Here is a 20548-nt window from a genome sequence, read left to right as displayed (position 1 = left end):
GCACTTCTCTGGTCGCCAAATCACACAAATTGGACACCTGTATCTTTGGCAAAGCCGATAAAAAGCCATGTAGTGACTGGTAACTGATAAACGTACTTTAAACTGTAGGAGGAAAAAATGCAGAGGGGGAGTGAGAAGATGGAGAAGGGGGGAGAGAAACAGAAGCAGCCTCCCAATATTTCACCGATGAAGCCACTCACTCACGCTGCTTACGGCGGCGGATTGTACAGAGCCGACGACGAGCCATCGAGAAAGCTGGTAAAGCCGCCGGCCAGCAACACGCAGAGTGCCGATGGGCCGGAGGGGCCCAACATCCAGCCCAAGCACAAGCCACCGCCGTCAACCGGTGATCGAGATACTGATATCACCGGCCAGTCTTATATTCAGTAAATAACAAGTGTTGTATCGTACAACCGTTACACTAAGGTCTGTTTGGATTGGCTTATCAAATAAAGTAATTGTTTTAAGCGTTAGTAAAAGCTGCCATGACTGACTAATTTTCTTGAAAATGAAAAGTAATTTAGTGTGTACAAAATTTTGAAAAATGTAAATTTATATACCTGTATTTATAGGATATATGGTTCAATTTGGGAGAGGCATTAGGATCGGGTGTGAAATTTGAATTATTGCATCTTGGCTTAGAATTAAATAAAATTAATTTTTTTATTTTTTCTTTCTAAAAGATTTACTGTGTCTTTTAAAATTACTAGGTAATTATTTTTTTAAATAATTTAAAATTTTGTATTAAATATATTTTTATAAGAGAGTTATTTATTGGGTTATAAACCATTTACATTGATGATTATGTATTTCAAAGTTCTTTTATTTAAATTGTTTTTTATTTTTATTTTTTATGAAACTCTTATGGCATTTGGGACAATAAAATTAATTGCAAAGGTAAATGGCACAACCTCGTACTCACGTGACACCTAGCCCACCTTATACGTATAGCTGCCGTATATTCTTACCAACCCTAACGTACAACTTTTTTTGGTAAAATTCAAAAACACCCAAAATGTATTTTTTATTTTTTGGAAATTTATCAAATTGAATCAAAACCAAAAGCTACTGGTTAATTTGAAATAAAAACAAATAAAATAAAATAAGAAGACAGGAAGCATCTCATTGGAAGCACGATCAGAGTCATCAGACTCAATGATCAAGCTGCATTCATTATTCCAGGCAATCCTAATTGCTTCGGAGTTGATCAAGCCCATGACAGGTGACATGACTCATAAGTCCACCATCTCAGCCAAACTATACTGACACGCACAAGTCCCACACCCAACACGTACTTGGAGTAGGTCAAGCAAGCTTTAGTGGTGGAAGCAATTAGTAATCATGGAGTGGATTCAAATTTCAATTAGCAAATTATAAATAAAATTTTAATTTCCACGTCTCTTAATAATATTTTAAGATTATTATCTCTTATTAATTAAGATTATCTGATATTAATATTTGTATTTAGTGACGGTTGATGGAGACAAATATGAGAATTTATTTTAAAGGGCCAAAAAAAAAAAAGATCGTGTAGCTTACTGGCAATTGCACGCAACTCATGTTGTGCGGCTCCATCACTACTCTTGATAATTACTGTTACGAATTTAAAATTTTGAAAATATTTTCTAACTTCAAATCAAATTAATTTGAAATAACTTTTAGGAATCAATAATTTAATTGTTTAGACAAACTTGATTTGATTGAATTAGGTTATCACTGGTAGCTTCTGTCAATTATTTTATTTTCTTTTTTAAACCTACTCTATACCAAACCAATCAGACCATTTTAGTGGATGGTCATTTTGTAGGAAAAGTCATTCATCCAACTCAACAACAAAGTCACTCAGATGATGAAGGCCCAAATTAGCCAGCAATATTCATCATCACTGCCACTCTGGGAATTAGGTCAGAAAATTAATTTATTTCTGTGGTCCCCAACGTTTCCGAAAAGCATTTGACTTGTACAAGAGGGCGGCCAACTAAATTTAAATCTAATAGAATTTTTTTCTTTTGAAATTACACAGTGTATTTCTGAATATTATAAAAAAGGGAGGGAAAAAAAAAATCATTTCTACAATTCCCAAAATACCCCCACTACAACCCCAGTTTACAAATCTCGCTGGCCGTTGGGGCGTCCCAGTTGCTAGTTCGGTTCCTCATCTCCTCAAAGTCCTTCACGCAATCCTTTAATCTCAACGCCCCAACTCGTTTCCTGGCTCGGGCGAGTTTCGACCCCGCGACTCGGTCGAATCTCTTCTCCCAACCCTTCTCCCACTCCCCATGAGCGTCGCAGAGCTGCAGACTCCCGTTGGCCCAGTCGGTCCAGCTCCAACCTTTAATTAGCGACCCTATCACATCCGCCACGCACGGCCCTTGGCACACCGGTTGGCATGGCCTGCACTTGGCGCCGCTGAGCGGGCCCGGACTGGACATCGCCGCCACTGGCACGCCGTATCGTGCCGGCGGGAACTCGTATCTCCGGTCGCTGACGACGCAGAAGGGGATGCGTTTTGTGAGGTAGGGGATGCCCTGGGTGGTGAGCTGTGCCCTGAATGCGGTTTCCGAGTTGAGTTGGCGAAACCCGGATGAGTCTAGTTGGGGAACGAGTGCCAGTCGGGAGAGAGCCACCGTGGAGGTGTTGAGGTCTCCGACACCAAACCGGTCGTTGAGTCCGCCGTAGTTGGAACCGGCGGGCACCACGTATTTGCCCGGTACAAAATATTCGGGCCCTAATGGCGCGTTCCAGTAACCGTCGACACGAGTCCGAACTATCCAGTCGTATGTGAAATTCTTGTCCTTCTGATACGCTTTGATCATCGTGAGACACCCTTCTACAAGATTGAAATACTGCAAAAGACCCTGCCATGCCCAAATACAAATTGAAAATCAAGCATCCGAATGATAAAAGCCATTGGAGGAAAGTAGATTTGAAGCAAAGGAAAACATAATAAATAGTAAATACACCCCTCGCGAGGAGCCGGAAGCAGGGGTATTATCGTAAAAAAAAAACTATGCATCCCCATTTCAATTTTAGGAAATTTGTCACAAGGACAACGGGTAGAGGTTAACATGCGCCAGGAGCTAGATTCACCGGGCGGGGCCCCAATCTGGAGAGTTGGCCAAAGATACAGCAATTGCAGTTTCGCTATCTCGTTGTTTTTACCCCCAATAGACAAATACAAATGAGAAACGCCAAATTTGAATTAAATGAAATGAAATGAAATTAAATTATTTTGAATTTTACCTGGATCCCATTGGGCGAGTTCCTCGCGGTGAGGACTCGTAGCTGCGGTTCGGTTTCCGGAATCGGTTTGGGCTGGAAGATTCGAATCGCTGCGATCCTGGGCGCGGTTTTCAACAGAGAGAACTTGAAGGCGTTCAGGTCCAACGGACTGTGCAAGAAAAGATCCGAATTTGGGTACTCGTTGAGGATTTTCTCCATAATCGACGGTCCGGTGAGCTCGAACCTCCTGGCTCCGCCAACCAAACAGACTGCGATTCTCGACCCATTCAACTCTTCCTTCTTCGCCCGGTCCCTCGCCGGAACCCTAGCCGGAGGCGAAGGCGAATTCAGGAGAATATCGGACCGCTGCGGGGTGCGGTTGGAGAAGAAGGACTTGAGAGGGGCGAAAGAGGAAATGGTGTTGAGAGTAGCGGCGGTGGCCGCAGAGGAGATGGAGAAGAAGATGAGAAGGGAGAAGCAAGGAACGATGAGGAGAAGAATGCGCCAGTCAAGATCCGAAACCAATCTCATGGTGATGAGTCTCTTAGGGCTCTTCACCATCTTTCACTTTCTGCCCCTGATCTCCCACTTCCTTCTTCCATCCGACCGGAGAAGAGAAAAGGATGATGTCTCACCAATATCCTTCTTTGGCCCTTGGTTTTGCAGAGGATGAGAGGAAGGAGTAAATACTAAATAATATTTAATATCTCACCCCAAAATAATTACCAAATTAAAGCAATAATGCACAATTTAGTCAATTACAACTGTAACCGCATCTATTTTTATAAATGGGGTCTGGTAGTTAACGACTGCTCGTTTCGTCTACACTTGTCCTCGTTACATAGGTGATAGGCCTCTCTCATCCGAAATTTTTTTTGTTTTTTGCCTACTCAATAACGCATCAAGATACAATCAAACCATAAAACTGATTTAATAGAACTAACTAAATATGAAAAATATATTAATTCAATGTTAAAAAAAAAAAAGAAAAATTAATTTCTTAAAAGACAAATCAGACACGACATTGACAAGACATAATTGAATTTTGCCATTCCTTGAGTCATTTGGGATTTTCTAGAGACTGCTTTTGTTGACTGAGATTTGAAACGTAATTAATTAATGGGATTTTATGAAAGATGAAAGATGGGTCATTTATTTCGGAATTTAGGGCCACATTCTTCCTTATTCTATTTGATGCCTTCGCTTCGCTCAATCCTCTTTGTTTACCGCAAATGAAATTCTCGCCATGTGATGGTGGCAGCTGGGTGTAATTATTACATATCTTGGGCCCCTTTTAATAGTGACACGTGCTGTCCGTTTTCCCCCTTATTTCTTTCATATTTCTAGAAGCGGACCTCTCTTTCGTGGACTAGTGGTCGGCTCTGTTTGGATTCAAAACGCATTCAAGATGAATGCGAATCGAAAGGTTCAAATCTGACACCTTAGACTTTTGTACTGGCGTCGGTAGTTATTAGTAGTAAAAAGTAAAAACAATTAAAATTCAATTCTGGTTTTATCCGTCACTTTTATTTTCTATTTATTAGTAGTAAAAATGTTAAAATATAAAAATAACAGACATAATTAAATTTTATGGTATGCATTTTACACCTATACAAATTTTAACCTTAACTATTATGGCCACGTTTAATTTACGGGACATGATATTTCATTTCTAATGGAATATAATTTTTTTATTAGATATAATATCCTTTAATATATGTATCTCATCCATATAATATTTTAAGGTAATATATATAATGAATAGATAAAAAATATAAAATATATTATTTTTAATGTTTAAAATAAAAATTATATTATATTTAATTATTTTTTATTTATAAAAATAAAAATTTATCATATTTAATAATATTCAAGAAATATTTGAATTTTACAAAAATAAATAAAATAAAATTATTGTTACAGAATCATAATCTACCTTATTTATGTAGTTGACTTACCTTAGTTATGTATTGATTATAGGCTTGATTATAGGATGTAAATATAGGAGACTTACCTTAGATAGACTAGCATAGCATGTATAAATAGAGATGTTTCTGTTATGAATAAATATACAGCTTACATATTCTCTGCAGTTTACATGGTATCAGAGCCACGTTTGGCTCAAGGGAATTTTCTGGGTTTTGGGTTTTGTTCCTAACAATCTGGAACAGTAACCTGTTATGTTTTTTTTGAGTCTGGATTGCGTCACCACCGACCCAGGGAGGAGCGCATTCTTGTTTCCGGAGCGTGGGAGTGCGTGAGGCCGCCGTTTCTTCACCGATTTGACTTTCCGACGTTTCCCATCTCTCGATCTGATTTTCCGACGTTTCTCATCTCTTTCCGACCATTCTCAGGTGGCACTCCGGTGTTCGATCAACTGTTGAGAGGAACATCTCCTTGGCAGGTTCTGTCCCTTTGATTTGTTCTCTGATTCCTTGTGGAAATTCATTTTGGGTATCAGTTGTTTTTTGGTTTGCTGCTGGAATTTTATTTATTGTGGCAATTGAATATCAGTTAAAATGACTGATAACAAAGCTTCTATAACCGAAATAGTTCCAGCACTGTCCAAATAACTGATCATAAATTAAACGGCACTAATTATCTGGAATGGAGCAAGACGATTAGAGTTTATTTGCGTAGTGTTGAAAAAGATGACCACCTGACCATGGAAACCCCTGATAATGAAACTAGAAAGACTTGGATAAGGGATGATGCACGTTTATTCCTACAAATAAGGAATTCTATTGATAGTGAAATTGTTGGACTACTTAATCATTGTGAGTTTGTTAAAGAATTAATGGACTATCTGGAGTTCTTATATTCTGGCAAAGGGAATCTGTCCCGAATGTATGATGTGTGCAAAGCCTTCTATCGTGCTGAAAAGGAGGCCAAATCTCTCACAACTTATTTTATGGATTTTAAGAGGACTTATGAGGAGTTAAATGTACTTTTACCTTTCAGTACTGATATTAAGGTGCAACAAACTCAGAGAGAAAAAATGGCAGTAATGAGTTTTTTAGCTGGTCTTCCATCTGAATTTGAAACTGCTAAATCTCAAATTCTTTCCAGTTCTGAGATTGGTTCACTTCAAGAAGTGTTCAGTAGAATTTTGCGTACTGAAGGTACCTCATTTATCCAGCAGACTAATAATGTTCTTGTTGCCAAAGGAGGAAACAATGATACTGGGAGAAAATCAAACAACAGGGGAGGAAGCAAGACTTTTGATAGCTATAACAATGATTCAAGCAACATTGTTTGCTACTACTGTCATGAGCCGGCCCATACCAAGAAATATTGCAGGAAATTACAAAACCGTAATCAAAGAAATCAGATTGCTAATGTTGCCACCGCCTCTAGTACTTCTTCAAGTTCTTCTGATAAGACGGTCATGGTCTCAGCCGATGAGTTTGCAAAATTCTCTCAGTATCAAGAATCATTGAAGATTTCTACTCCGGTTACTGCTCTTGCTGAGACAGGTAAAACATGTCTTATCTCCTCCTCAAACAAATGGGTAATTGATTCGGGTGCCACTAATCACATGACAGGTAATCCTAAGACATTCTCTAGTTTCGATCACATTTAGCCCCTTCTCCTGTTACATTGCTGATGGGTCAACCTCTAATGTTGTGGGTTCTGGGACTGTCAACCAACATCCTCTATCACTTTGTCATCTGTTCTAAGTTTACCTAAGCTTGCCTTTAACTTGATATCTGTCAGTAAACTTACCAAAGATCTGAACTGTTGTATCTCATTCTTTCCTGACCATTGCTTTTTTCAGGATCTTATGATGAAGCAGATTATTGGTAAAGGACATGTATCTGATGGTCTTTACATTCTTGATGCGTGGGTACCTCGGTCGGTTGCTTGTTCTAGCATCGCTTCTTCAATTAAAGCTCATTGTCGTTTGGGACATCCCTCTTTACCAGTGTTAAAGAAGTTATGTTCTCAGTTTCATAGTCTACCTTCGTTTAATTGTGAATCATGTCATTTTGCAAAGCATCATCGTAGTTCGTTAAGCCCAAGAGTTAATAAGAGGGCTGAATCTATTTTTGAGTTAGTACACTCTGATGTTTGGGGACCTTGTCCTGTTACTTCTAAAACTGGATTTCGATATTTTGTTACATTTGTGGATGATTTTTCTCGAACGACTTGGATTTATTTTATGAAGAATCGATCTGAAGTTTTCTCTCATTTTTGCACATTTTGTGCTGAGATTAAACACACAGTTTAATATCTCTGTACGAACATTGAGAAGTGATAATGGTAAAGAATATATGTCTAACTCATTTCAAAGTTACATGACTCAACACGGGATTCTTCATCAGTCCTCTTGTGTGGATACTCCTTCTCAAAATGGAGTTGCTGAGAGAAAGAACAGACATTTACTAGAACAGCCCGGGCATCTTGTTCCAGATGAAGGTTCCTAAACAGTTTTGGGCTGATGCGATTTCTACCGCTTGCTTTTTGATTAATCGCATGCCATCTACAGTACTCAATGATCAAATCCCATACAGTATATTGTTTCCAAAGAAGTCTCTATTTCCAGTTGAACCACGAATTTTTGGAAGCACTTGCTATGTTCGAGATGTAAGGCCATCTGTGACTAAACTAGATCCCAAAGCCCTGAAGTGCGTGTTCTTAGGGTATTCTCGCCTTCAGAAAGGTTATCGATGTTTTTCTCCTGATCTCAACAAGTATGTGGTATCGACTGATGTGGTATTTTCAGAAGATACACCTTTTTATTCTTCACCCCCAAATTCAGAAAGTGAAGGGGAGGGTGAAAATTGGCTCATATATCAAGAAACCATCCCAAGTACTCCCACTGATTCTTCTGAGCAACCACACGTTATTGTTGACTTACTGCCTGCTCCAGCTAAGCCACCAATTGTTCAAGAATACTCTAGGCATCAGGAGACAAAGATACATGTCCTGCACCAACTTCTTCGTTATCTGATCCTCCCAGTGACCTGACCTCCCCATTGGTCTTCGTAAAGGTAAACGTCAATGCAAATCAGTTTATTCCATTGCTAATTTCGTTTCTTATGATCACTTGTCTCCTTCCTCGAGCGTTTTTGTTGCCTCTTTAGATTCTGTCTCTATTCCCAAAACTGTCAAGGAAGCCTTGAATCACCCTGGATGGTATAATGCAATGCTTGAGGAAATACAAGCTCTAGAAGTCAATCACACATGGAATCTAGTTGATTTACCAATAGGAAGAACGTTGTGGGATGTAAGTGGGTCTTTGCAATAAAAGTTAATCCTGATGGCTCAGTGGCACGACTGAAAGCCAGACTTGTAGCTAAAGGCTATGCTCAGACTTATGGGTGGACTATTCTGATACTTTCTCTCCAGTAGCCAGACTTGCTTCAGTCCGCCTGATTATTCAATTGCTGCTTCTCAGCATTGGCCCTGCACCAGCTGGATATAAAAATGCATTCCTTCACGGAGATCTCCAGGAAGAAGTATATATGGAGCAACCACCTGGGTTTGTTGCTCAGGGGAGTATGGGAAAGTGTGTCATCTCAGAAAATCTCTCTATGGATTGAAGCAGAGTCCTCGAGCTTGGTTTGACAAGTTTAGTGAGGTGATTCAAGAGTTTGGGATGAACAAAAGCAAAGTTGATCATTCAGTCTTCTATAAATAGTCAGCAAATGGTATTATTCTTCTCGTTGTTTATGTTGATGACATTGTCATTACAGGAAGTGATTGTGCAGGAATTTCTTCTCTCAAATTGTTTATGCATTCCAAGTTTCACACAAAGGACTTGGGCGAGCTAAATATTTCTTGGGAGTAGAAGTATCAAGAAGCAAAAGAGGAATCTTCTTGTCACAGAGGAAATATGTTCTTGACTTACTTGCAGAAACTGGAAAGATGGAAGCCAAGCCATGTAGCACACCGATGATCCCTAATGTACATTTGACGAAAGATGATGGTGATCCATTTGATAATCCAGAAAGATACAAAGATTGGTTGGGAAATTGAATTACCTTACAGTGACTCGCCAGACATTGCTTATGCAGTTAGTATTGTCAGTCAGTTTATGTCTGCACCTACAGTGAAGCATTGGGCAGCCTTGGAGCAGATTTTGTGTTATTTGAAAAGAGCTCCTGGTCTGGGCATATTGTACAGCAATCATGGACATGCTCAAATTGAGTGTTTTACAGATGCTGACTGGGCTGGATCCAAAGCTGATAGACGATCCACAACAGGATTTTGTGTCTTTGTTGGTGGGAATCTTGTATCTTGGAAGAGCAAGAAGCAGAATGTGGTATCTCGGTCTAGTGCAGAATCAGAATACAGAGCCATGGTGCAAGCCACGTGTGAAATTATGTGGTTGTATCATCTTCTAATTGAGATTGGAATAAAGACTCCCATGCCAGCAAAACTTGGGTGCGACAACCAAGCAGCTATTCATATCGCCTCAAATCCAGTATATCATGAAAGAACTAAACATATTGAAGTAGATTGTCACTTTATTCGTGAGAAGATTCAAGAAAACCTGATTTCCACAGGTTATGTGAAGACTGGAGAACAACTGGGAGATATTTTCACAAAGGCGTTAAATGGAACTCGGGTCGAATATTTTTGTAACAAGCTGGGCATGATTAATATTTATGCTCCAACTTGAGGGGGAGTGTTACAGAATCATAATCTACCTTATTTATGTAGTTGACTTACCTTAGTTATGTATTGATTATAGGCTTGATTATAGGATGTAAATATAGGAGACTTACCTTAGATAGACTAGCATAGCATGTATAAATAGAGATGTTTCTGTTATGAATAAATATACAGCTTACATATTCTCTGCAGTTTACAATTATCAAATACCAAAATGATTCCTAAGAGTAAAATAATTAAATTGTACGAGTAGATTATGATGGATCATGTTTTTCAATGAGTATTATTTGATACGATAATACTATCATTTTATTATTTAGCATCGTCCAAATGAAATACTATCAATCGATTTATGTGGGAAAATAATAAAAATGATAATAAAAGTAGTGATGAAATATGTCTCGTACAAAATTTGGCTTACCACAAGGTTGTCGTGGACAAGCAAATTTCCTCTTGGGTAGTTTCGTATGTGATGGGACAAAATGGTTAATATTATCAATATTCGTATGGAGCCCACACAAGTCCCTTTGCAATCTTGCCATAGTTTTGTTTGGTTGGCGAGAAAAGTGCAGGAATAGCCAGAGGAATCCTTTTATGATCTCACCGTGTGGTGAGTGAAGAATGATTAAAAAATATTTCTATTCACTATTCAGTTGTCCAACGACTCCAACCACCATTCACTATTCAGTTGGAAAAAAAAAATCACAATAGACATTTGTTACAAATTTTATAGAGTTGGATATTTTTCTAGGAGTGCTAAATACATCCATATTTTGTATCTCTATATGCGTCTCATTGAGGGAAAAAAAAGAAAGAAAAAAAGAAAAAGAAAAATTAAGGGTGTATTTAGGATTTTTGGGCCATAATGGCCTCTATGAATGACAATAATTATAATAAAAGGGCATATGCAAGAATTCTTCTGAAATTATTTTCCAAATAAGCACTTTTGATGTTACGGAAGAGACACGTAACATGAATGTGATATTATTTGACAGAAAAAAAAGGGAAAAGAATATTTTAACTAAAAAAAATCATTATTTAGCATCACATTTTCTAGAGCGAGGATTATTTTGTCCTTTTTCGCTCGGCTTGGGCCGCTCCATGTGAATCTTTTGAGGTCCAAGCCCAATGATACAATTGGGCTCCACCGGGAGCTATCGGAGAGCTAATCCCACCAGGCGTAGTCTTGCATTTTACCTCGTCTGGAGAATACGTTGAGGAGGGAACTACCGTCAACCGATGGACTAAGCTAGCTTCCTCAAATCCGCAGTACTAGTTGTTCTGTGGCTGCAGCAATGCAAGGAGGATCATCAGGCATTGGATATGGTCTGAAATACCAGGTCGATCTTGAATTTTCTGATAATTCTTTTTTTTTGCATCTTCTCAAAACCCTAGCATTCCGTTTCGTTGCTGAGAAAATCGTGTTTTAAATTTTCATTATTATATTAGAAGCTGAACGAGCCATAATTTCGATTCTAATTGTTTGTTTCTTATTCATGTTCAGGCCAGATGCATCGCGGATGTCAAGGCAGATACAGATCACACCAGTTTCATCACAGGCACTCTCAGTCTAAAAGAAGAAAACGAGGTTTTGTTTTAATCTCAGCCGATTTCTTAGTCGGAGTGTTTGGTTTTGATCTCGATCTAATTGATTGAGATCTCTCTCAGGTGCATTTGATCAGGCTGTCGTCAGGTGGAACGGAGCTCATATGCGAAGGCTTGTTTTCGCACCCAAACGAGATCTGGGACCTCGCTTCTTGTCCGTACGATCAACGCATCTTCTCCACCGTCTTCTCTTCCGGTACTCACCTCGATTTGCAATTTTTTATGCGTTTGATTCATTTCCAGTGATGATCTATTACACTGCCAGAGGTTTGTTGGCACATTGTTGCTTCTTGGGAACTATTTGGTTTTTGCAAGTATGATTGTTTTGTGTGTGCGCACTTGCACAGGCAGTACATTTTATCAATTGACATTAGGATTCAGAGAATTGTTTGGTTTCTGAACTTTGTGTCAAGTATCACAATTTATATAGTTCACATTTTGATTGCTGAGAATTTTAAATTACTATCTCATTACAACTTTGACCTTCTATTTCTTTTGATAATTCAACATTTTCACCAAGTTGACAGCTTAAGGAGCAAGGATATTTTCCTTCTGATTATAGTTAAAACTAGAAGGAAAATCATTACCAGTAACCTTTATATGTCCCTTTATGAGTAACTGCATTATTGATGATGTAGCCATTTTTTTTGTTCCATATGACATGTTTTTGAAGGTGAATCATATGGAGCAGCAGTCTGGCAGATTCCTGAACTTTATGGCCAGCTAAATTCTCCTCAATTGGAGCGAATTGCTGTTCTTGATGCACACGCTTGTAAGATAAAATGGTGAGTTTCTAATTGTGTTACAGTCCATAAAATAACCGGCATATGGCAATCTCTGGCATCACAAATTGACTGACATCCGTTCCTTTCTGTTTTCTTGTCATTTATGTATATCGTTTTGGATTTATCTCAAAATCGAATGACTGTTGTGTTTTACTCTGTATTAGAAGGTAGAAGAAAAAGTTTATCCATCTCATAAATCATGGTGGACAAATTGGAAGTGCCATTTCAATTCATCATCTCCTGTTTATTAGGCTGATGGGTCCCTTTTTCCCTGCTGGTCTGATAAAAGATGAGTTTTTGTCTTAAAGTGCTATGTAAATCATGTCGGTGCTACTCAATTTTGACAGCCTTCCAAATCACTATCAAAATCTTCCAAGTTGATGTTCTTTTTTCACTTAAATAATTTCTTGCTAAACTTAAAATGTATTTGTGAATCTGCTGTACATTTGCCCGTGGTGCCAGGTCTTGCAAGTTGCTACCATTATGTCTATGTCTATTGGATGCATGCTCATTTGATATTGCTTTTAATCTTTTACATGTTAACATATAGATGTTAGCAATATAATGTTGCTGCTGAAAAATGAGATTTTCCATACATAGCTTACGACAAAGCCTTCCTAGCAAGATGGTAGGATTGGAATTCTACTTTTTCTATATCTATATACATATGTGTGTGGGTGTGTTTTAAGATAGATAACAAATTTTTCCTTGTTGGGAATTGTATCCCCAACCCAACCCTTTGTCCTTGCCACTTGATGCAAGTTCTCAAGGATAGATGGGATTCTATTCTTACTGTAGACTGAGAAAAAAAACAAAAAGAAAAGAAAAGAAAATAGAAAATAGAAAAAAGAAAAAAGAGATACATGTTCATGCTATGATAAAAGTTTTGAAACTTCTATTTACTTGTTTGGGACCCTTCCAAATATTTTTAAGGAATTAGCTAAACCTGCTTTGGTGGTAGTAGCAGGCTGTGATACTAATTTAGTAATCCAGAAACAATTTGATGATTTCTTTCATGTGGAATCTTATGGTAAATGGTAATTAATTGTAATAAAAATGTGATTTTTCTTATTATTCGCTCATGGAATTGTAGAACTTTTCTAAATTGTTTGGGATTTTATGTAATTTTACCAAAATGTAGGTGCAATCTTGTGGTCATCATCTGTATGATGTAGTGTTATATTGGAATGTTCTATTTGTTCACTTTATGCTCTAGTATTATAAGAAAAAAAATTCTCTGTTCTATTGCTTTTTTTGAAACTATGTTTTTTCTTTTAGGTTTTCCCCTTCAGAATTGAAGAAATTTTGCATCCCATGTTGAAAATTAGGAGTGTTCTTAAAAAATTGTTCCTTACATGCTTTTCTTTCTTTCTTTCTCCCTTTTTCTTTTTCCATTTTTTTTTAAAACTATTTCATTAACTATATGTACACAACAGCATTCTCTGGTGGCCATCTGGAAGGCATGATAAGTTGGTCAGCATTGATGATGAAAATCTATTCTTGTGGAGCTTAGACTCTTCAAGGAAGGCTGCACAGGTATGGTTGAAAGCAGAATTCTTGGGGTGATCCTCTGTCAATTATCTGTTTATATTGCTTAGTTCAAGGTTTCCTGCTTATCCTTCCCGGACATTTAAATTTAAAAGTATAAAGAATCTCCATTGTTTGAATATTTGTTTAGGCACTGCTGGTTATCCATATGCTTTATATGCTAAAGATGATGATGGCTTCTTGGCCATCAAATATTTATATATGCTGTCTACAGGTTGATAAAGAAGATATTTTCCAAATTATTTGGTCCAGTTCACTTGAAGATTCATCATCATTTGGGTTTATTCTATCTTAAAGCTCTCTCACTCTCTCTCCCACACACACACACCAATTATCTTTGCTTGTCATGTGATCCATAGTTTTCGATATGGAGATATTAATACATGGAGAGGGCAGTATTAGTTTTAAAGTTGTTGTGTACTTCGCACACTGTTGTAAAAGTGAATAAGGGCTACTTAGAGTAATTTTTTATTCATCTTTTGCACGTCACTGTTGCTTTGTATTTCTTGATGTTAAATTATAAGCAGGATGCAGCTCAATCTCTGTCTCTGTCTGTCTGTCTGTCTGTCTCTCTCTCTCTATATATATATATATATATTTAAGCATCACATGCATATTGGCATCAACTTTGCAAGCCGTGTGATTTATAGTTGTTTGTATGGCAACATTAACTAAATGGAAATAGCCATGTTAGTGTTGATTTTGTGCTGATTCTTATTCAGGCCTTGTTGCAAATCTAGGTAATATCAAAGGAGTCGGCTGGAATGCTGCATTACTTATCTGGGGGAGCTTGGGATCCACATGATGTGAATGCTGTTGCATCAACATGTGAATGGTCAATCCAATTTTGGGATCTGCGTACAATGAAGTATGTTTTTTTTTTTTGTTTTTTAAGGCAATCAAACTCTACTCTTACGTAATTTGATGTAGTGAATACTTTCAACATGCATAAATGTTGGCATGATATTAGATTAGTCAATATTTATACTTGTGTAATCTATCCTATAGAAGCAAAATATGAGAAGTGTTTTTACTGTTTTAATTTCTTTACATTGCCAACTGGAGTTGGAGTAAACTATGGTTGGATGCATGTACTTAGTATATGTACTTGTGGATTGTGGACACCTTTATTTATTATTTACCAAGTTTTCAATGTGATTTACAACTTCAAAATGCATATACTTACAGGAAGACAAATTCAATTGAGCATGCCCATGTCCGCAATGTAGATTATGACACCAAGAAGAAGCACATACTTGTAAGTATGTAGGTCTCATTTCATTTAGTGTTCCATCTGCGCATATATTTGAGAATCTTTCCTTGACAATGAGGTTGCTCAATTTATAACATGTACTTATGTGCGTAAATGTAATATGAGAGAATCTATATTGTGGCAGCACTCTTAGAAGGTATTTGGATTTTCCATGGAAATTGTGAAATAAAACTAATTTAATTAAGCAAAACACCTGAGAGGAAGGGTGAATTAGGTTTTAAAACTTTTTTGAAAACACCCTTAATAAAAGAATTAATCAGTTAAAAGGGGTGAAATAATCCGCATATTTGTGAATCTAACTTTTCCCATGTTATTGTTTGAAAAGTAATACACTTTTGACATAAATGTCTTTTACCATTTCAAGTATTTACATTTAGGTTTTAAAATAAAAGGTTATTTTTACAAGAAAAGAATGAGAACATTTTTGGCAAATTGAGGCCAAAAAATGATGGAGGGTTAAATTTCCAAAATCAAGTTTTAATAACCTTTTTTAATCAAATAACCCTTGATAAAACAAGTAATAGAGCATGTAAAGATACAAGGACAGATAGATTGCAAACTAGGATTTTATGGTGGTTTGACAATTTCCGTCTATGTCCCACTCTCCTTAGCTCCTTTCAAGTGAGGGTTCCACTATATTGAAACTTCCGACCAAACTTCCAAATATTTACAAGTGGATTCATCAGCTCCAATAGACACTACAAATTTCACTTCAAGTTAAATCATAACTTGAAGCTTCAACACTCAATCCTTAATAAATGTAAGTTTAAGAACACTCAACTTAGCACAATAAATACTTGAATACGAGGGAAAGCTAGGATGAACACAAGGTGCACTAGGATGATTTGCAAGTGTGTAATTAATGCACTAGAGAGAAAAAGAGCTTTTAATAAGAGAAACAAGTAGGTAGAGAGTTTAAAGCAGAAGTTTCCATAGCAATAAATGAATGAGAGTTCTCTATTTATAAGTTTGCGACCTTGAACACCAAAAAGTGCACCAATTGGCCTTTCTTGATTGAACTCCAGTTCGACCGATTGACTAGTCGTTGGGCATTTAATGCATAATAGTGGCTGTTAGGGTTCAATTAGACCTCGACCGGGAAAAGGGTGCCCCTCAACCAGGAAAACAACCCTTTTGGAAGAGATAGAAAGTTCTTGCACTCACTGACCAGTCCTCAACTGAGAAAGGGTGATCAGTCAGCCGGTTTCCTAACTGATTAAGCCAGTTCAGTCCACCTTTGATTGGTTGGACAAAATTCAGCTCAAAACCTAAAATTTTCATTCCAAAACCTTTCTAACACTTAGACAACATCCCTAAGTACCTTTGTAAATCAATTTAAAGCAGTTTAGCCTAAGGTTTTTGAAAACATACTCAAGTTTGGATAATAATGAACTTTAAAGCTTAATATTAATAGAAACTAAGTATTTAAATAATGCATGAACATGTACAAATCCTAGGTGCACCCAAGCATTCATCTTACATTGAGTTCCTAAGCTTGAATGATCTTCATGCAACCCTTGACTTTGCTTTCCTTGGATCCTTTTAAGGTTCATTTGACTCTTCTTTTGATTTTCTCGATTTATACCTGAAACTTAACTGGATTTTCAATCATTAGCAAACTAACTGCGATTTGCTATCATCAAAACAACACTTAGGAGAACCTTGGGCTAACAAAAACCACATGAGTCCAATTTTCTGTTGTTGCTAGATAACATCTGCAACAAGTTCCTTGCGTATTTGTAGCATTTTAAACAACTTTGATTCTCATCATCATTTAAAAATTTTCTATGACTATAAACAGTGACATACATATTCTTTATCATTTTTGTTTCCATGGGAAGTCCTTTGGAATAGACATGTCATAGAACTATTTTATTTTCATGGATGTACAAGGCCTGCTAATAATGTTACTTTATCCTTTTTAAGCAGATTTGGTAGTTGTTGATGTCCAATTCTGTGTTCTCTGTCAAACCTAGTTAGTTGTGTCTTCTATTCTAATTTGTCATGTAGGATTTTACACTAAATCACTTATGATGCATCCCCATGTGGCTAGCGACCCAACACTATGCAAGATGCTACACGCGCACTGCACAAATAGCCTTAATTTACTTCTTCTGCTAAGGCAAAGTGATGCAGCGACCATGCCTATCCTTAGTGTGGATGCTGGAGCATGTCATGGATTCTTTCAGAACATGAATATTCACAATGGCCCATTGCAGGAGGCCCTTCTACTTTGTGTGGGTAGGACAATATTCATCAATGAAATGCTCCTTCTTATATGCAAGGTGAGGGGCCTCTCCTTCAAATCGTTGTGGTGGGATCTCCATTATTTGTTCCTCCCATATGTGAGGCACAGGGTCTCACTCTCAATCTGTACAGGGCAAAGCTCCTCCTCCTGTCTAACCAAGCCTAGGAGCCTTCAAATTAGTTGGGCTTGCAACCCATCAGTTGAGCTGTCCCTTTGGACTCCTGTAAATAGGGCCTGAAAGGGCTCGTTTATGATATGAAAAGGTTAAAAAAATAGAGGCTTTTCTTAAAGAATCCTCAAATCCATGCCTATTTAAAATGAAAAAGGAAAAGAAGAAGAGGAGGAGGAACACTTGTTTCGATCTTGAGATTTCTTTGGCATTCTTGAGATCTCTAAGAGTTCAATCCATTCGGGACTACTACTGCTGTCTAACTCTCTTCAGACTTTGTCTCCCCTTAAGCCTTGATGACTCATCATCCACACAAACAATAGTATTTTTGACAATCTGAAATTGATAAGGTTCTTCCTATAACAAACACTAAGGAAGTTCATGGAGGAAATGGCAAGAGGCTGAAAGAAATCTTTCTCGGGTCTCAAACATCCACAAGGTTATATTTTCATTCTTCTTTAGCAAAAGGGTTTTAGTGTTCTCTTGACTGCTGGTTGTTATTTGTCTGAAAACAGTGCTTGGATGGCATGTTTTGATTATTTAGGACAGTTGATATCATTTATGTTAATCTCTCATTGCATGACAAAGCTACGGCCGATATTATAGGTAACTGCAGAGGATGAATCTGGGATATGCATATGGGATCTTAGGATGCCAAAGGTTCCAATCAAAGAGCTTCCTGGACATACACACTGGTACCTATTTATTGTTTTGCTGCAGACCTTATCACATACAACTGTATTCGTGCTTCATAAACACTATTATCTGTATGCTTAATGAGCGTGTTTGCTGTCATTATTTGCATGTGTAGAAGTTTGATTGTGAAATTTTTTAATGTTGGCAGGACATGGACTGTGAAGTGCAATCCAGAATATGGACTGATTCTGGTTCTCTCTCTCTCTAACCTATACACAAACACTAATATAGGAAATTTGGAAAACACGCTATCAGTATTCTTCTGGGTTAGCATGACTAAAAAGGGCAGGAAAAATCGATTAAAATTGGGTTTTATAAATTTATATGATTCGAGTCTTATTTTGCCCTGCAAGTATGAGATCATGTTGATCTAAGTAGGAAGTCTTCAGAATGTGCATCATGTGCATATTTTCTAAAACTCTGCTTGCGCATCATGTGTACATGTGAAGCCTTGTATCTCCTATCCTGGGACAAATACTCCACTGGATGTATGATGACATTATTGAAATGAAACCCTAATAGCCTTTTAGCTATTATGTTTTTGTTTACAAAGTTTGATTTTGTAGAGTGCAGGAACAGATTCATCTGTCAACTTGTGGTTGGCTTCTACGTCTAGTGATGATGACTTGACATCTGAAAGGTCATTTTCTTGTCTTAGGATGTTTCAATGTTTATCTCTCAACTTACCTATAAAAAAAAAAGAAAAAAGAAAAAAAGTTTCTCTCTCAACTTCTTTTTTCTTTTTCTTTTTAATGATTTTCTGTTACAATTTTCTTCTCTATGTTTCTAGCAGCCCAATTGAGTCACCAACTCGACGGGTAGATCCACTTCTCAATTCCTACAGTGACTATGAAGACAGTGTTTATGGTAATGATTGCAACCCTCTAGTCTTCCACTTACCTTGACGCTTAAAATTGATCCAACTGATTTCAAATTGAAATTCCAGGCCTTGCTTGGAGTTCCCGTGAGCCATCAATTTTTGCATCATTGTCGTATGATGGAAGGGTAAGCAATCTTAACAATCTATGCTAGAGTTTACCCATGTACATTTTTTGTCTACTTCTATGGTGAAAATGTTAATGCACAATTCCGAACCTTGCGCGCATCAAACTGTTCTATAGTTTTTGTGCCTGACCTAACCCTATTGAAAACAAATAGGGACGATGTTAGATGAAGAACTCCTATTGACAAATAGTCTCTCAAAACTAAGCATCTGAAAATATATACTATGGGTTTTTGGAACCTTTTAAAATTCCTGAAGATTTGACCCTTTATTTTCCTTGCAAATCAGGTTGTTGTGGAATCCGTGAAGCCCTACCTCTCCAAAAAATGAAGGCCAAACGACATGCTGTCATCCAGAAGGTTTGTTCTATATTTTTTTTGGTCAATTTACTGGGCCTAGTTTCTTGAAGGCTTCATTGCCGCTGTCCTCTTAAATTCTACTGATTTCTCTGTTTTTACTGCTGATTATTATTACATGACCCTGCTGTATATAGGATTTGAAGAATGCTATTTGGAATGGTCCATCCCTGTCCTCTCTTCCATGAATGATTCGTGGTCTTGTGTTTTTTCTTAAACTTTTCTTCCCTTTCAGAAGGGAAATCATCCCATTGAATTAATTGCTTCCCTACTACAGTCTACAGAACCTTCACATAACAGAAATTCAATTATGCAACTGCACGAGGCTGATATTTTACTATTCTTGGCTATTGAAATTCTTGTAGGTAGTGTTTAGAATATAGTTGTCCTGGCAATGGCCCTTTTGGTTCTCATGTCTGCGTCGTGTATGTCTTGCTGGTATAAGGATCACCCTTCCCGCACATGCACGCTTTCCTGGCCTCAGGACCACCAGCCACCAGCCACCACTACATCCACTCTCTTGATGTTACTCCCTTTTGTACTTCCACTGCTCTCATAGATCCATCAACACTGTACTCTAGTAATTCCCCAAATATCATACACCTCAGACCCAAGTACATAATCTGTGTTCTAATATCATATGTTTGATCGGGTTTTCGGATTTTAATGAGTTTGTCTGAATCAATTGACCTTCGGGAAAGGAGGAAAGGAAGCCAATTTTTTCACGGTATTCCACACCAGGCTAACCATGAGTTTGAAAAAAATGTGTCATTAATTTTGTTTAGATAGCACGCAAACAAGCCAACAGGCACAAATGTTATTATATTAATGGTCTATCTAGAAGGTCGGTTACCATCACAATTGAGTTTTGTTAGTATTGTACAACTTTTCCTTTCTGAGGTGACCTTGAGCTTATCACCACGCACGCAGGGACATGACTCAGCTTAAGGGCTGGGTGTTTCCTCGTCCGACGGCAGAAATCCATGTTGCCTACTTGTATTCAAAAACTGAATACACGTGGT

At 37.6% G+C, this 20548-nt stretch overlaps 3 protein-coding genes across 5 annotated transcripts; 2 read left to right on the top strand and 1 right to left on the bottom strand.

Annotated features, from left to right (window-relative positions):
• Positions 1-110: 110 nt before the first annotated feature.
• LOC117907752 lies at positions 111-494 on the top strand. Its single transcript, XM_034821401.1, has one exon. The coding sequence runs from the start codon at positions 118-120 to the stop codon at positions 388-390; it is 273 nt and encodes a 90-aa protein (XP_034677292.1). The 5' UTR covers positions 111-117; the 3' UTR covers positions 391-494.
• Positions 495-1900: 1406 nt separating this feature from the next.
• On the bottom strand, positions 1901-3889 carry LOC117907762. Its single transcript, XM_034821408.1, has 2 exons — positions 3244-3889; positions 1901-2858 (listed from the first exon to the last, which is right to left on the bottom strand). The coding sequence occupies exons 1-2, from the start codon at positions 3781-3783 to the stop codon at positions 2094-2096; spliced, it is 1305 nt and encodes a 434-aa protein (XP_034677299.1). The 5' UTR covers positions 3784-3889; the 3' UTR covers positions 1901-2093.
• Positions 3890-11012: 7123 nt separating this feature from the next.
• On the top strand, positions 11013-20193 carry LOC117907064 (WD repeat-containing protein DWA2). 3 transcript variants are annotated; one of them, XM_034820426.1, is made up of 14 exons: positions 11013-11183; positions 11348-11431; positions 11512-11644; positions 12122-12233; positions 13670-13769; positions 14522-14649; positions 14970-15039; positions 18078-18166; positions 18316-18358; positions 18734-18807; positions 18958-19034; positions 19114-19172; positions 19459-19529; positions 19664-20193. In XM_034820426.1, the coding sequence occupies exons 1-13, from the start codon at positions 11139-11141 to the stop codon at positions 19498-19500; spliced, it is 1056 nt and encodes a 351-aa protein (XP_034676317.1). In that variant the 5' UTR covers positions 11013-11138; the 3' UTR covers positions 19501-19529; positions 19664-20193. The 3 variants fall into 3 exon arrangements, with proteins under 3 accessions (XP_034676317.1, XP_034676319.1, XP_034676320.1); XM_034820428.1 differs by having other exon boundaries at positions 19634-20193; XM_034820429.1 differs by having other exon boundaries at positions 11014-11183; positions 18961-19034.
• The last annotated feature ends 355 nt before the right edge of the window (positions 20194-20548 follow it).

This window comes from Vitis riparia, chromosome 18 (genome assembly GCF_004353265.1).
Source record: "Vitis riparia cultivar Riparia Gloire de Montpellier isolate 1030 chromosome 18, EGFV_Vit.rip_1.0, whole genome shotgun sequence".
NCBI classification, from domain to species: domain Eukaryota; kingdom Viridiplantae; phylum Streptophyta; class Magnoliopsida; order Vitales; family Vitaceae; genus Vitis; species Vitis riparia.
Note: the sequence above shows the minus strand (reverse complement) of the source record. Positions and strands in the feature narration are given on the sequence as shown.

Coding starts and splice junctions, on each gene's coding strand:
- LOC117907752 (XM_034821401.1), top strand. CDS start 118: ATGCAGAGGGGGAGTGAGAAGATGGAGAAGGGGGGAGAGAAACAGAAG.
- LOC117907762 (XM_034821408.1), bottom strand. CDS start 3,783: ATGGTGAAGAGCCCTAAGAGACTCATCACCATGAGATTGGTTTCGGAT. Junction 2,859..3,243: donor ACTCGCCCAATGGGATCCAG/GTAAAATTCAAA, acceptor TGGGCATGGCAG/GGTCTTTTGCAGTATTTCAA.
- LOC117907064 (XM_034820426.1), top strand. CDS start 11,139: ATGCAAGGAGGATCATCAGGCATTGGATATGGTCTGAAATACCAG. Junction 18,359..18,733: donor CAGAATATGGACTGATTCTG/GTTCTCTCTCTC, acceptor TTGATTTTGTAG/AGTGCAGGAACAGATTCATC. Junction 19,173..19,458: donor CATTGTCGTATGATGGAAGG/GTAAGCAATCTT, acceptor CTTGCAAATCAG/GTTGTTGTGGAATCCGTGAA.